Source organism: Falco punctatus (genome assembly GCF_963210335.1).
Source record: "Falco punctatus genome assembly, chromosome: Z".
Classification (NCBI taxonomy): Eukaryota; Metazoa; Chordata; class Aves; order Falconiformes; family Falconidae; genus Falco; species Falco punctatus.
The window spans coordinates 45076313-45090269 of record NC_137586.1 but is presented as its reverse complement, the minus strand read 5'-3'; the positions used below and the strand labels follow the sequence as shown (position 1 = coordinate 45090269).

The following is a 13957-nucleotide window of genomic DNA, read 5'->3' as shown; positions in this document are numbered from 1 at the left end:
CAACAGGTCTACTTGAAACTGGTATCAACAACATATTTTCATTTTGTACAGCCACAACAGATTGTCTACTAAATGGTAATTCTCTAAGCTCCTGTAAATTGACTCTTGAACTGTGTGCATTTGAAATGAAGAAGCACAGAGCATTTTTCAAAGAGAATGAACAAGAATATAAACAAAAATTTACTTTAACAGCAAACACACACTAATGCAACTACCTAAACAATATTCTGCTCAATCAGTTAACAGATTAGATTGTGCATTCCCACAAAAGAAGTTATGGGAAATGCGGGGTCATAGCAACAATGAAACAATTTATACTTTAAATCCTTTATAGAACTAACTGCCACTCCGGTCAAATGCTTGGAGAAAGCTAGGGAAAAAAAGTTAGATGACACATTGCCTTTCAGCCCTGCAGACCCTGAGACCAATACGGGATGGAAATCCCTGAATATGCAAACACATTGGGTGTTAAAACTCAGAGGTAGCTCCCGTTTTCCTGTTAGTAGCTGCACAGCAGTGAAGGAAACTCAACTGGGATTGTTGCTGAGTTTTTATAATGGTAATATACCTTGCAGAGCCAACACCTGGGGGTCCCTGGTGCTGGCTGCTGTGCAAATCATAACTTGAACACTCATCTGCTCTAAGATGACTGCACTGTAACATGGGGTAAGAGCCAACAGGACCTTACAGACAGCCTGCCGAGGAAAGCAAGCAGTGAGGAGAACAGGGTGGGCCTAACAAGCGGTGGTCACAGCACAGCAGCTGTTAGTCAACTGTTAGTTCCACTTAAGTGATGGTTTGGTAAGATTTAGCTCATGGCCAGACTGGGAAGTTTTGCTGGGAAAACTGGGAGTGGAAGAGATGGCAGGGAAAAGGGGCGGGGGGGGCGGGGGAGGGGCAGGAGCGGGAAGAGGAAAAGAGGAGGGGAGGGAGAAAAGATGTTTTTAACAACATTTTGTCTCCTACTGTATTCTTCCATACTCCAAAAGGAAGGAGCTAGCTTACACTAGATAAAATGGTGATGGCACACCCAATTTAAAGAGAGAACGACTGCATCACCCTCCATCAACAGTCCTGTTTGTTGTCCACGTAACACCAACTGCCATACTTTAATCCCTTCACAACAGACATTAAGAGATTAGCCCATCCTCCACATCCTTCTTGACTTAGGAAGCCTTCCTTCCAGAGATCACTGATGGCACTGTCCTATGTAACACTTGGATCGGGAACAAGCATTTAAACATGTCAAAGCATGCTAGGATCCTTCATTCTTGCAGCAGCAGGATTAAACATAACCGAGTTTTGAAACAGAGGGGAGGAGGCAGCACTTTCTACCAGCTGGGCGAAGACAGGCCCAGTATCCTGGTATATAACTGAGGCAATGATTTACACCAGCTATTCTTCGGCTCAGACCAGATCCCATGCATACAATGAACTTTCAGAACTGTACACAGCCTAGAAAACAATAGCATATTTGTGCAACGGACAGCTGTTTCATTTTAAATTGAAACAGAAACTGGTTTATAATTGGTCAGGCTGTGACGGCTACTAATGGTATTTCATAACTCAATGAAAACTTAAAATCATGCACTTTTCCTTTGCGTAAGTTGTCTATAACTTCAGCTGGTCTGTGCTACTCTAATGCTAAAACACTCAACATTGATACAGTAAGCAGGCTGTTTTATCTAAGGTGAACACTGAATCAGTGCCCGTTTGTTGGCTTGCCATCAGTCCTCAGATACTGGAAGGCAAAAAGAAAAAAACGAAAACGGAGAAATAAAAATATTTGCTATATTTCAGAAATTTCAGAATTTCAGAAAAGCTTCTGCAAAGCAGAGGAAATTGATATCTAATGCAGTCAAGTCATCTTTCACCCTTTCATTTCTAGCGATTTTATTTTCCTCTCAATTATGGAATTTTACACCATGTATACACACCCACATTTATATATTCAGATCTAAGAGGACATCAGCAAGCGCACAGAAAATTCTTAAGATTTTACCATCATGTCATGTTTTCTCCTAGAGGGTGTAGCTAATTTCAGTGGTCTACAAATTGCCTTTTTGTACCTTCTTACACCCTCCCATGTAACATAAAACTAAAAAAGGACTCCCCTCTAGTTTTGTTCTATGGTACTAGAGTGATACTGCCTACTTTTTAAGGCTGATGCCATCATCTCTGTGACATCAGTAAAGGATAACTAAAGGGACTATGATAAAATGCAAACACTTGTTTTCCTACTACACAGAAAATTTACAGGAAAAAAAGAACACTAGTTAAAAGTTGGGAAATTAACTTACCTGTAAACTGAGAATACAATGTACCCTCAGAGCAGTCTGACCTGAAAACTGCTTCAGCAGAAAAGACCTGGCTTCCAATCACTTGTAAAAACATTCAGAAAATGAAAATCCAGGAAAGTATTTTATCCAGTAGCTCACAGGGTGATTAATGACAGCTTGAAACATTTGACTGTATTCCCCAAGGGTGACAACTGCAAGGATTTTAAAACACTACTGTTATCAGAATTTGGTAGAGAGATTAAAGGAGGCAGTGGGCTACAACTGAAAATGGCAAGATGACTGGTGCATCTGCATTGCAAGAAGCAGTATATCAGTGGCAGATCAAAATTACTAAAAAAGAAATCCAGTCCAGAATGAGCTCTTGTAAGAACAGCAAGTCCTTCAACTGATTTTGTGCAGTTTTCATGGGGACAGCTTTATTCACTGAAATGGAAAGTTGTTCTGACATCAGCCGTATTTTGGGAAAGATGGTCATTTATACTGATACCATAAATCCAAATGTTCAGATTCCTCCAGGAGTCTCTGTGATAGTGTAAACATGCTCTTTTCAGATCAGCATGCTGTGTCTTACATTCTTCAACGTAACACCCCTACAGAGACATTATGTTCAAGTCAGACTTGCCCTTCCTGAAAATATCTGGACCACCAAGAAACAATAACTTTTAGGATGTACTTTCAGGTCATTGCAACATGACTCTCACATACTGTGGCAGGAATTTTTTTCTCAAAGTGGTAATGCAAATACATCCTTCCTATCTGTATTAGCAACCCTGCTTTGTGGGGAAAGTTCCTAGGTAAAGATGAATCACTGTAGCCACCCATTTAGTTCAAGATCAGATTCATAATCTGACAAAGTATCTCTGACTACAAGACCACAGGATCTCTAAATAATATGCTTTTTACTTATTGCTGAATAATAGTATGTAACATAGAATGATATATAACCATATTGCATTATATTATCTATATTATAGTATTTTTAGAGTATGCTAAAATGCTTATTTTTTTCTCTCCTGATTTCACCAGGTGCTTTCACTACTCTACAGGCGCCTCCCTGGAGCAACTGGAAAAGCAGATTCTTGTTTTGATATTTAGGCCTTTGTGCTTGAGAAGTATTCACATGTGCTGCAACCTTTCAACACAATCCAGATTGCAAAGGACTGCACCTTCCTCCACCAGCAGCAAGAGAATATTTAAAAGACATAACACTTTTCAATACAATCATGTGTGGAAATAAACCCTCAGATTTTGGGTTGGCCTAGCACTCTGTTCATTTAAAAGTAATTTGAATCCAGACATTTTGAACCCGGAGGACAAAAATAAGGGCTCAACTTTCTTTGACATAATAGAACCCTCTATAAAACTCAGTCTGGCTCCATGCAACACCAGCATCCTGGTAGGCAGTGGATAGGTGCTGGCTGGCAAACCACACAGGACTTTGAAAGTCCTTTGTTGTGTTTTTTGTTAGTTTGGTTGTTTGGGTGGGGTTTTTTTATATTTACAGAGAAAAAAAAGTCTGAAGATGGATACTGGACAGTCCTGCACCACTGATGTGACAAGCAGTGTTTCTCTTACAGTACAGAGACTCAAAGAAAATGAGGCAGACCTTATTTCTTGTTGAAGAAATAAAATACATCTTTCAGAGGTACTGACCTCTGTCTTACTGATCCCTTGAAGCAATCAAAAATCCTGCCAACAGCTCTAGCAAAGAAACATATTCAAGGCAAAAGTCTGTTAGCCCTCTGGCCATGAAATACTGCTAGCCCATATGCTAAGGATAACAACCATAAACTGAACCATGACTTTTACTGCTCACTTTTATATTGACCAATAGCTTTGTCAGCCAATAGACTTTTCAAACCTGTCTCTCTCCAGACATCTTCATCTTGGCATTTAAGTTTCACAGTGGGCTTAGAAGGGAGTAGACAGAACAGTTAAAAGCATCCTGGAAAAACATCCCTTTCTTATGGAGACGAAAAGAGTTTTAGATGAATCACTTATTTCCTCCATGATTAAACAGGTGATCATCATCTACATCTTCAGTCTGACTATGATGCACTGCTAAATGAAAAGGGGATGTCTAAAGGTAATATAAACCAGGAAAGGTATTGACATCGTTCATGTCAGCTTCTGTGGAAGACAGTGAACTGTTGGAGAGGGAAAGACGACCATTACACAAATTTTGTTACTATCTGCTCTTTAGAAGTACTTCCGTAGCTCAGTGTTTTTGCAGAACATGTGAAAAAAGCATTGGGCTCAAAAGCAAGACCTTCCAACTCTAGCCAGCTGGAAACACAACAGCAGGATCTGAACCCTCGGGATCACTTTGAGTTTCTGACTGGACCACTGCATGAATCGGCATGTCACAGTTGTTTGGGTCAGCATTACAGAGGGGTACACAGACTTCAGATACATGGTATGTGTTTATACACAGGCATGAAATACCTTTTTCCACATATTCACTCCTTCCAATCCCAATATGTCTTTCTAGAAGCATAGAAAACTGAGAAATTTTCCAGGAAGTAAAATGTGTGTTTCTTTTAAAAACCCTAGACCACTGGGGAGGGAAGGTGGCAACTTGTTCCCATCACAAAAAATTTTTACCTCTGCTGCATGCCCAACGCTCTATCCTTCTGCACTAAAAAAAAATCAAATATTATTTCCTAAAGCAACATTTGACTTCTCATTATTTCATATCCTGTGCCCAATGCACTAAAACTACTTAAAAGGGACTCCAAACTGGAGAGATTTCAGCCATTTCGAAGGATACTCTTTCCTAATTAATATAGAAAAGCTCATTTCTTGCGAGGTTGTACAAAATGGGGTTTATAACCATAGGACTTTATGGATTGCTTCCATTTGGGAAAGAAAACAGTGGGCAGGTTAAAAAATAATTGGTTGCTAATTTCTGTGCTTTTCTTTGGATGTTTCTACAAGCAGTGGATTAAAAAATCAGTGTTTACTGCTATGCAAGCCAGCCGTGTCCTTATTAGGCAAGCCTCAGTTCCAACATTTCTGTGTACAAGAGGCCCCATACTCCCTGTCTTTGCTGTTTCCACCCCTTACACACGTAGGTGGGAGAGTGGGAGCTTGGGAATGTGAACTTGATCCAGCATTGATCAGCCAGGCAGCAAACTGTTATTGTTCTTTAGATACCAAACATAACTCCTTTCTAGTAGAGATAAGCTCAACCATCCTGCACATAACTCAGCTTTTGTGTTCAGCAATGCAATTAACAGGATAAGGGAATGAAAATGACTACTTGAGATTTATTAAACTTAAAAGAGATTGTAATGAACAAATGTGTGGAATCCAGTCCACAGTTATTTCAGAAACTGAAGATTTGTTTCAAATGCACTTCAACTTCTTGAACAACCTATTAGTCTTCATGAAGATTTACTATACTACTACTACTCTACCTGTAAGCTGGATGCATAAAATACTGAGAGGTAGCCTGAAGAAAAACAGAAAGACATTTGTGAAAATCTGTCTTTTGTCTGGAAAGGTAAGCCAGTTTTTAGCAGGTCGTTAAACTAAACCCAGTGAAGTATTCTCCTCAGCCTTAATGCAGACTCACAGTCCCAGCTGAGAATCTCAAAAGCATTTTTTTCTGAAATATTCAACTAATGGCTAAATTAAGACTCCTAAAATTCTTTTTAAAGCTTCACTTTTAGAAGTTAGAATGAGTCAGTGAAAGCCAATCCTTTCAAATATAATATTTAAAAATGAACATCTACATTCAACCTAGACATCAAGTTACTCAGTGCTATGTGGGTGTCTAACCTGAGGCAGCATGGTTTCCAATTTTAGAATTGTGATCATGCAGAAATTCCTAACAATGCTATTCTGATCCTGAATGTCTGTGGTTTTCTCCTAAGATCAGCAATCACATGCAATGCAGAAGAAACTTAGCCCAAATCCTCCAAAACTATAATACTCCTCTAAGCCATGCCTGAACTTGAAGAACTTCGAAATAAATTTGGGTCCTTGCGGACATTTAATGATGTATCATTTTATATAAGTGATTTTCTTGAATTTCTGAACTGTTCAATAAGCAAAAATATACCACTACTGTGTCTCATTTAGCAGTATCTTAAGTATAATTTATAGGAAGGGCTACACAAATTACCAGGCCATTTTATCCAATAACCTTCTTTAGATCAACACAGGATCTATTTAAATAATAACAGACCTTATAGTGTATTTTATAATTTGCTACAAATGAAGTTAACAAATTCTCCATGTACTATGGTGTCTCTAGAAAGACTTTCAGATGGATAGTCTTTATCTAAAACGTCTTTCAAAGAGTTAACAACACAGAGAGAAAGTCTGTGCAATCTGTTTTGATTTGTTTCTCTTCATGATTCTTCTGACATTTATGTGCAGTGCAGTACTATACACATTGCTTGATTACATTGGTATATTTTCCAAAATCTCATCTTCTCTTCCAAGAAAATGGGATGCAATGTTGTCAGTACTACTACTAATTTCAGAAAAAACACAGCACTAATAATTCATTTTCAAAAACTTTTTTTCTTATTGTGCTTGTTATCATTAAAGGAGACAATAATCCATTTATATTGTTGACCTATGCTCATTTAAATTTTTAAGGACTCGGGAAATATTTTTCCATCTTTCAGACTGCAAGCTTGCTAATACTACAACAAATACCATTTTTCTTGAGGGAAAATACCTATTCTTCGAAGTATGCTTTTCAGGTAATAAATACCTTTCTTAAACCAGCAGATACACTTTCTTCAGATTATTTCTCAGATATGAACTCAATAGAATTCAACTATTAAATCAGTTATATTCTCTGCATTGATGTTAAAATACACACAAAAGTCTACATGTTCAGATAAAAAAACAACGAAGGGTAAGTAGCAAACTTCAGTATTGGAGCAGCAGCATATTATTCTTGTGACTAATACTTAATACCAACTTTGCAATTAATCTAACAGAGTTACTGTTAAATTTACTTAATAAAGTAAGAAAATTATACCTCTTCATACCTCCCTCTCATTTTTTTTCCCCAAAACACAAGCTTGAGTAAGATTTTCCTACTTAACAGGTCATTTGCACTGCCAATGCCTAAAAATTTACTGTACACTTCAACAAACAACAAGGATTTCCGTTGTTTACTCTCTGTGTGGTACTATCCACTAATATGCAGGTATTATGTACATCCAGACAGAAAAATTTCAAGATAAGGTAGGACTAGCAATTACAAGAAATATTAAGTGTTAACATAACATAATATTAATTTAACATAAATTAAGTGAAGACTTCAGTTATACTCTGATCCAATTAGAGTGATTCTTCTGCTGGAAAAATTTTCTAGTACCCTCTGTAAAACTTGGGTGAACAACTGCTAAAGATAATTCAGAAATTTAGTAAGAGGACTCTTAAAAATGTGACTGTTAGTAAGAGACCATAACTGCTACCCTGTGATGCATTCTTTCCCTTCATCTGTATTTTTGTCTTAATAAAAGGAAACAGGAAATGTATAAAACTTGTAACTAGGGAGAAAGCCAGGAACGTTCTCAACAAACTGTTCTATCAGAAATCATATTAAGTACTTCAGCTGCTGCTGTAACGTCCTCCTAAAATTTATGAAACCATAGAAATGTTACTTGCATTGATTCAGAACCCTTTACAAATTATATTTCAGTTCAAATTTTTTTAATAATTATCCTGTGAGTTTCCTTTCCAATCTATTTCTTCTTCAAGTAGCACAATCCCAGAGCCAGTCATATACAAACAAAAATACTATGAATAAATGAATATTCTCCACTGGAAGATTTCTTTTAACTGTGTACTTCCAGAAATGTAGATTATTTATACATAATATTAGTAGACAGAGCTTAAACTACTCCTTTCCCACAGTAACAAGAAGCAGTACAGAGAGGAAAAAATAAGAATTATTTTTAAATAGCAAAATTCCTAGTATTGTAACAGGAGGCTGTACTCCAATGTTCATTCAGAATAAGAAAGCATGGAGTAGCATTCTTGCAATAAACAGTATGAACTGTACATACCCTGACATACCTGTCGGCAGTACTTACTTTAATCAGGGAATACTGTTTAAGGTAGAGCATTGGATAAGAATTAAGCCTTAACAGAAGGATAAAGTAGCAAAAGGGACTAGGAGAGGGAGACAGCAGTGCTATCACCTCTTGCAATTTTTTCATAATTTTGAGAGGATGTTTGGTGTGTTTATCCTAGTGCCTGCAATTATGTGATCACGTAAGACTTGTAGAGTACACTGTTATATTTGTTGGAAACTAAAAATCATGAAGGAGTAGGCCAACTACCCTTTTTTTTTCTTTTCTTTTTTTCTTTTCTCCCTTTCTTTTTTAACTGAAGAATGAACCTGGAGAAGATTCGTTTTCCTAACACAAGTTAACAAATGAAATACACAGCAAGGAACATTCAAGATAGCAAGTTTACCAGTAAATAATAGTATGTTATGAAACAATGCAGTTTCAGAGGCAAAAGAAAAGGTGGTGAAACTGGAATGAGTTAAAAAATACATGTAGGGGTTCGTGAGATGCAGAGAGTAATGTTTATTGGTCTACTCAATTAAGAGTGTTACAACTCTGTTGTAACAGTTCAAAATGGGGAAAGACTCAGCATTTTTTAAAAAAGGTTAATTATCTAGGGTAGAATAAGAAATTCAGGTGAGAATAACTGGGCAATATAACAGAAAGACAAGTCTGTGCAGAAATGAGACAATCTTCCTCAAGAAAGATAAGGTCTTTCAGTCTATAATTAAACATTACATAGACTGAAAGACACAATAGAAACTGTACATAAGAGAACAAATCATCAGCAGTAGGGATGAAGTGGACTTAAATGATTTCATAGGTGTTTTCTAGCTTTAGATCCTGTTTTGTTCCTCTGATTCTACTCCTTGCCAGCTTCACTCATTGAGTAAAGTTAGTGCTGTTAAGTCATCACTGCTTGCACATGATGAAAAGTTGCTATAATGAAGATTACTTGATTTGATAAAATATATTTTCAGCAACACAATATGCTTCACCCTATTTAACACCACCATGACATGTTCCCAGAGAAAAATCCTCATGAAAGCTTGTATTTCAGAAATGCTTGCTTTTTATCTCTTCTGTTCCTTTTTGTTTTGTTTGTGAGAAAACCTTCCTGCACAGCAAGCCTGAAGACAACCACTGTGCTGTGGCACTCTTCCATGTAAGAAAGAATTGGCCAGGCATTACCACACACCCTTTTCATAACATTAACCTTTACAAAGATGCCAGGAAAAACCCACAGTAACTATAAAATACAAAAATTCTCATATGGGATAGATATAAAGGAACCACATTCTAACTCAATTTTCAGAATAGACAGCATGATGTGTATTTCCCAGTCCCATTACTTAAGACAGTCTCTCCAGTAAGGAAGCTTCCTTTCCAAATGCAGTGAAGTCTCAGAGAGTATTTGTAAATTTGAAATGTTTAAATTATCAGTCAAGTCATTTCTCATACATATGCACTAAAGCACTAAGAAATACCTCTAAGAGTAGCTGATGCAGAATGAAGAGTGACTAACTGTCATGTTACAGGATTCCATTTACTATGTCCGTAAAATAAGAGTGGTAAAAGTTGCTGATTTCTATGTAGGGCACAGGGTGCTGCTTCTCTGCCTTTGGGACATCTTTGGATTCACCAGCTGCTTTTCAGTTGCTCCAGAACTCAAGAAAGATAGTCAGCTGCAGCGGACACTGTCCCTCACACTGCTCACACTGCCTGACTGGCTGGCTCCGCTGTATGACTTTGCCCAAAGGAGCTGTCAGAAACCTTCCTCTACACACACCCTAGCCCACTCACCTGGCGACACGTGAGAGAGAGTAGGTCTGTTCTGTGGTGTTCCTGGGTTGCTATTTATGATGCAAGTAGTTCACCTGCATGTAAGAAAGTGGTGGTCTACGTGCCTTCACACAGATTCGTTGTACTAGCCAAGTCAATAGTTTGCTGAAATAAAGATAATCTAAATACTTTTAAAGGGGGTTTCAGTATCAGCTCCTGTACAGCACATGAGTACATTTATACTTCTGTAGTCAGTAAATACAGTCATATTTAGATTATAGATACAAACATATTGAGAGCTCCTAAGCAACCTCTACAGTTTTAGTCAGGAATAAGGGCTCCCCAAAGGATTTAATAAAGCAAAAATGAAATAAAGTTTCCTATTCACTGAATTACAACAACTCCAGTTCTTTCAATAAAATGGAAATTAGCTCCCTAAGGCAACAAGGGTAAATCAGCAAAACTGCTCTTGAGGGAAGAGGTCAGCATGCTGAAGCTCAGAAGCAGCATACTAAATCAGCACCATTCCTGCTCACGTTTCTACAGAACAGCCAAACTACCAGGGAAATCTCTAGTCTTTAAGAAAATTCACAATGATCTATCAACAAGCCACTTGGGTGTGGAAATATTTTTGATACATGTTTTGCTTACACAATCAATAGATACTTGCAGGGCATCATGAAAACTATTCACTGTTCATTCTGATCAACTTATGGTAGTCAGGAAAACAGAGTTCAGTTTTCATCAGAATCAAAACAATTTTCAATGTTTTTGTCTGCTCCCATCTACCTTATTTGTGATTTTTAGAGTTGATTGTGGGACACTAATAAGGCACATCCTTAAAGAGATATGTGTAAGTATGATGCCAGAAAACTCTTCCATCTCAGACAGACAGTTCAGCATCTTACAACTACAGCTGTGCAACACCAATTTCTCCCCTATGCCAGCTGTTCTACAATGTATTGAATTTTTTATCAGGAACAAAACCTTGTTCAAAACACAGCATAAAATCAAGGCCACTTTTCAAGAAATGACTGAACATCAAGATGCATAATGATATTTACTGTCCTGTCCTTTTCTCTCTTCCAATTAAAGCTAATTATAGTTTCAGCAATTTTATAGAAAAAAAACCCAAACTCCACCTTGATTTTGTAGTGTCTTCAAATATTAGTCTTTGAACATTTTGATTTCAGGATAAAACTTCCCAAGGAACCTTGTACAGCATGCAGAGAACAATGGACATGCACACCTCTAAAGCTGTCAGGGCAAGAGCTCAACCACAGCGTCTGGGTACAGCTCAAGTTCAGTGACCACTGCTTACTCTGTTGAGCTCTCCACCTATTTTGACAATTCTACCTGCAACTATACTAACTCCTCAGAGCCTCAGCCATGCTGTCTCAGTACTTTCACTTTTGCCCATGCGAACCAGGACTTACTCTAACTCTTCAAAGCGTGGTGGTTTTTTCAGATGCTAATGCAAATTGGAAACAAATGCAAGCGCTGCGTAAGCACTAGGGCCTGTACTGAGAACATCTTCACTGGCGACATGGACAGTGGGATCAAGTGCACCTTCAACAAGTTTGCTGACAACACCAAGCTGTGTGGTGCAGTCAACATGCTGGAGGGAAGCGATGCCATTCAGAGGACCCTTGGCAGGCTGGGGAGCTGGGCCCATGCAAACCTCATGAAGTTGAACAAGGCCAAGTGCAAGGTCCTGCACCTGCGCTGCACCAGTCCCCAGAACCAATATGGCCTGGGCAGAGAATGGATTGGGAGCAGCCCTGAGGAGAAGGCCCTGGGGATGCTGGTGATGAAAAGTTCAACATGAGCTGGCAACACGCGCTTGCAGCCCAGAAAGCCAACTGTATCCTGGGCTGCATCAAAAGAAGTGTGGCCAGCAGGTCGAGGGAGGTGATTCTCCCCCTCTACTCTGCACTGGTGAGACCCCTCCTGGCGCACTGCGTTCAGGTCTGGGGTCCCCAGCATAAGAAGCACGTGGGCCTGTTGCAACAAGTCCAGAAAGAAGTGGGCCATGAAGATGATCAGAGGCTGGAGCACCTCTCCTATGAAGACAGGCTGAGAGAGTTGGGGTTGCTCAGCCTGGAGAAGAGAAGGCTCTGGGCAGACCTTATAGTATACTTGCAGGGGGCTTATAAGAAAGATGGGGACAGACTTTTCAGTAGGGCCTGCAGTGACAGGGCAAGGGGTAACGGCTTTAAACTGGAAGAGGGTGGGTTTAGATTAGATGTTAGGAGGAAATTGTTCACTGTGAGGGTGGTGAGGCACTGGCACAGGTTGCCCAGAGAAGCTGTGGATGCCCCATCCCTGGAAGTGTTCAAGGCCGGGCTGGATGGGGCTTTGAGCAACCTGGTCTAGTGGAAGGTGCCCCTGCCCATGGCAGGGGGGTTGGAACTAGATGATTTTTAATGTCCCTTCCAACCCAAACTATTCTATGATTCTATACATCCCAAGCAGCCTAGGGGATGCCAAATTAGGGGAAATCAGTTAGAAATTGAGCCCCAAGTATATAATAATAACTTCATTTGTGTCAAAGTGTTTTTCAGGACGATTTATACAGGGGTATCTTTCATCAGTTAATGTCAATTTTCGACCAAAACATATAATTGCAGCCTCCACATAGCACAGACACAACTAAGCATTTTCACTTCACAGAATTTAAAACGTTCATATGAAAACTTTTACTATTAAAAGCAGAAAATAGTGCTCAGTCTCAACTGCAACAAAGCTGGAACACCAATGTAACATGTTACCCATGCAGCAGATTCATGAGCAAGTCACAATATTCACAAAATATCAAAGTACAAATAATTTAACATTTAGTTACTGCTGTCAGTATGGCTTTCCAGTAATTCACATACTGACAACTGTGAACAACGCTGCTTACATTTAGTAGAGTCCACCACTATATTGTAAAGCATACTTCCATGTGACTACAGTATTAATAAGCAATAGAATAAGTTTTGTAAGATTTGCCCTTTTACAGGTTTGTTGAGACAATGGTAGAAGCAAAAACCTGCAAACAATAAAAGCTAAACCCATATAAAGATGTGGAAAACAGCCATCGTCAAAACTGTTTATTTAAAACCATACCATTTATAAGGTCAGGTAATTATTTAAATAACATATAATGTAGTGAGAAATACAAGACTGCAGAAGGAACTGGGAACTAGTAGTTTGCGTTTACCTTTGGTATTCCGGGAGTGTCAAGCCAATTCTGGATGATACTTTCTACAGTTAACCCAGATCTTAAAAATAAATAAAAAATTTAAAAATAAATTAGAAGGCACACAAAAAACCACCAATTTTTCCACATAAAAATTAACCCTTTAGAAGCTGAACAAAACCCTGAAATCCAAGTACTGGTTGTAGTGCAGTGGTACTACATTCTTGGGTTTTTTTAATGAATCATCAGAGGTGATATAAGCAAATCAAAGACAGACTACGTTTTGTGTGCTTAAAACTCAAATGATAAATTCAGTGCTTATGAGGATTGACAAAGAAAGTGTAAGACAGTAAAATGCATTTATGAAACATGTAAAGTATGAACAGATGCCCCACTTATTGAGTGCATCTTTGTTTCTTTACAGAAAAAAAAATCAACCCCCAAGTAAATTTAGCTGCAGACATTCATACCCAATATTTTATTTCAGAAGCAGCTTAAATGTAAATATAAAATACTAAAGAAAATGAAACTAAATACAACTTCCTTAAACTTTTTGTTCTTAAAAGGCACTGATGGCTATTAATCCTCAAAGTCACCAAGTATCTAATACATGTTAGTTTCATCTTTTATGCACTTTCTTTATATCC

The 13957-nt window shown here is 38.3% G+C and overlaps 1 protein-coding gene across 3 annotated transcripts in view; it reads right to left on the bottom strand.

The window, feature by feature from the left end:
• The window catches only part of AOPEP (aminopeptidase O (putative)), a 234689-nt gene that overhangs the window by 81431 nt on the left and 139301 nt on the right, over nt 1-13957 (bottom strand). For all 3 annotated transcript variants that reach the window (XM_080373211.1, XM_080373212.1, XM_080373213.1), the window contains exon 13: nt 13332-13392. In XM_080373211.1, the coding sequence (XP_080229337.1) occupies nt 13332-13392 (61 nt within the window). The remainder of the gene's footprint in view (nt 1-13331; nt 13393-13957) is intronic.